Below are 2,768 nucleotides of genomic sequence, written 5' to 3'. Positions count from 1 at the left end.
CTAAGTTACAGTTATATAATTAATAATAACAGAAAACATACCAGGGCCTCGTGTCGCCCGGCGTATGGAATGTACCGACTGCCACCCTGATGAATAGGGTTCCCGATAAAAAGTCGGGTAACGTGGCGGTACCAGGTCATATACCTCTGAATAGCCACCGCCTGGATCTGTGTAAGTGGGGGCGGAATCATCCGATCTCGCAGGTCCCAAGTATGGATCTGCGCCGCTACCCATGCTATAAATGTGTCGTCCGCTCTGGAACGATCATCCCTCTGATAATGTGTAGGCTCCCATATAGTCCCCCTCGGTATATACTGCGGGCGGCCAAACTGGCGAAGTACCCGCTCCGAGGCATGATGCACCACAATATCGAGGCATATGAGCGGGGCAGAAGTGCTCTAAATCAGTCGGTCGGCCGAGCAACAATCTGGCAGTCCACCTATCAAATTGTCGCTGTATGGCGTCCAAATGAACTATCAAATAAGAACACAAAACGTGAGTATGCGTAACACTAAGTTAATCTATACCAGGTAAGTTTAGGTACATATTTACCTATGCGCCCTCTAGCAGATCCAACACATCCCTGCAGAGGGGGAGATTATGATGAGCATCATACTCTCGTGCAAGTGTACGACGGAGAACCCACCTCCTGGCTAGAGGGAGAAACGGAGGTGCTACGTTAGGAGGTAATTGTGGTAGAGGTGGCTGAAACTGCAAGAACCACTCCCAGGCCCAAACCTAACATACAAAGTTGATGTAAGGTTTAAGATAAATTCTAACTAGGTAGAATTGGAACTAATGAACAGATTATTCGAATATGTTGTCACCTGTAGAAGCGACAGAAAACCATAAACATCACTCTGGGTTCCCATGCTCGCCTGGCACATCTGCCTGTACATGTAGGCGAGAACAGCAGCACCCCAGCTGTAATAGGGTAACTCATCTAGAAGCTGAATATGATGAAGAAATCTCAGGCTAACTAGGTTCCCCGAAGTGTTCGGGAACAAGACCCCCCCAAATAGAAGAAGCAACAACAACCTCGTATACCGGGTAATATGTAGCTCCTCTGCATCGACGGCGATCTCGGGGTAGAGTACTTCCAAGTACTGTCTAATAGGGGTCAAACTCATCCGACTGGCTCCCGACGATGTAGTCTCGTCCTGTGGCCTAAAACCCGTGAGCAGCTGCAGCATGTCCAAATAATCCACACACGACACAGATTCATAGCAATAGGCAGTGAAACGGCCATGCCATCAACGAGCAGGCCATATAAAAGCTCCATGTCCTGCAACGTGATGGTGGCCTCGCCAATGGTCAGGTGGAAAGTGTGTGTCTCCGGTCGCCACTGCTCAATCAACGCCGTGATTAAAGCCCATTCGAGTTGCATCCGCCCGATCTGAATAATCCTATAGAATCCCGTATCCTGCAGGCGCTGGACTACACGAGGATGGAGATCTCTATCCCTCAAAAAATCCCACAGGTCGTCCACTCTCCTAGCGCAGAGAGTCTGGGACAGTAACTCTCCGTCCCATATATGGGCGGACCTATGATCACCCTGTAGCACTAATAGCTCAGGAGCGTAAGGCCCGGGATGTATAGGCGGCACGTCCATGTCGTCAACTGTAAATTACACAACATTAATTGTATGTTTAATCTGTAAATTAAATAATTAATTTTTTTAGTTATACAATTTTTAGAGTTATACATTATTTAAATGGACAGGGTATATATCTATTGGGTTCCAGGCTCGATATTTGAGGCCTAGTAGCACCAAACTATCATGAATAATTATGTGTGTCAATTTCAATTGTCTTACCATTTAGTGTTTGTTTTATAATTAAATTATTAATTTTTAATTATTTAATTGTACGAAGTATATATACCTATGGTTCCAGGCTCGATATTTGAGGCCTAGTAGCACCAAACTATCATTAATAATTATGTGTGTCAAATTCAATATTTTTATAATTTTGTGTGTTTGTTTTATAATTTAAATTCTTAATTTTTAATTATTTAATTTTACAAAGTATATATACCTATGGGTTTCAGGCTCGATATTTGAGTCTCAGTAGCACCAAACTATCATGAATAATTATGTGTGTCAAATTCAATATTTTTATAATTTTGTGTGTTTGTTTTATAATTTAAATTTTTAATTTTTAATTATATAATTGTACAAAGTTTGTATTTTCATCTACCAGTATAAGAGATACTGAAACTACAGGGATTCTACGCTAAAATACTCTACACTTTACTACGCTAAAAGGCTTTACAATTTACTATGCTAAAATGTTCTACATTTTACTACGCTAATAAATAATCTAAGCTAAATATAAACAACAAATACATTTTAATCACATAACATTCACAAAAATACATATAACATACTAGTTTCGCAAATAAAACACAAAACGACATGGAAACACTAATATCTAAATCCGGATATTAACAGAAAAAATTATTTCTCAATTTTTACATTTTTTAGAACACTAATATCTAAGTCCGGATAAATATAACATACTATTTCGCAAATAAAATACAAAACGACATGGAAACACATTCAAATAAACTAATATGCATTATTATACAAGTTTCGACATAAAATAAATCGAAATACCTCGATTTAGTGTTTTCGAGAAGTAAATTGGTTGAAAATTAATTTGAGTCCGAAAGAGTGAAACCACAATAATACGATGCTCTACGACGACGTGGGACCTATGTTCTTAGCATTTTGTGTGACTCCACAACTTTTTTTAAGAGACGACAGG

At 39.9% G+C, this 2,768-nt stretch overlaps 1 protein-coding gene across 1 annotated transcript; it reads right to left on the bottom strand.

Moving 5' to 3' along the window:
- On the bottom strand, positions 553 to 1,612 carry LOC109224261 (serine/threonine-protein phosphatase 7 long form homolog). The gene is made up of 4 exons (XM_019388849.1): positions 1,244 to 1,612; positions 1,039 to 1,184; positions 828 to 924; positions 553 to 738 (listed from the first exon to the last, which is right to left on the bottom strand). Exons 1-4 carry the CDS (start codon positions 1,610 to 1,612, stop codon positions 553 to 555), a joined length of 798 nt encoding a protein of 265 aa, XP_019244394.1.

Source organism: Nicotiana attenuata, chromosome 3 (genome assembly GCF_001879085.1).
Source record: "Nicotiana attenuata strain UT chromosome 3, NIATTr2, whole genome shotgun sequence".
Classification (NCBI taxonomy): domain Eukaryota; kingdom Viridiplantae; phylum Streptophyta; class Magnoliopsida; order Solanales; family Solanaceae; genus Nicotiana; species Nicotiana attenuata.
Note: the sequence above shows the minus strand (reverse complement) of the source record. Positions and strands in the feature narration are given on the sequence as shown.

Coding starts and splice junctions, on each gene's coding strand:
- LOC109224261 (XM_019388849.1), bottom strand. CDS start 1,612: ATGGACGTGCCGCCTATACATCCCGGGCCTTACGCTCCTGAGCTATTA. Junction 1,185..1,243: donor TGCTCGTTGATGGCATGGCC/GTTTCACTGCCT, acceptor GACATGCTGCAG/CTGCTCACGGGTTTTAGGCC. Junction 925..1,038: donor CATATTACCCGGTATACGAG/GTTGTTGTTGCT, acceptor ACCCTATTACAG/CTGGGGTGCTGCTGTTCTCG.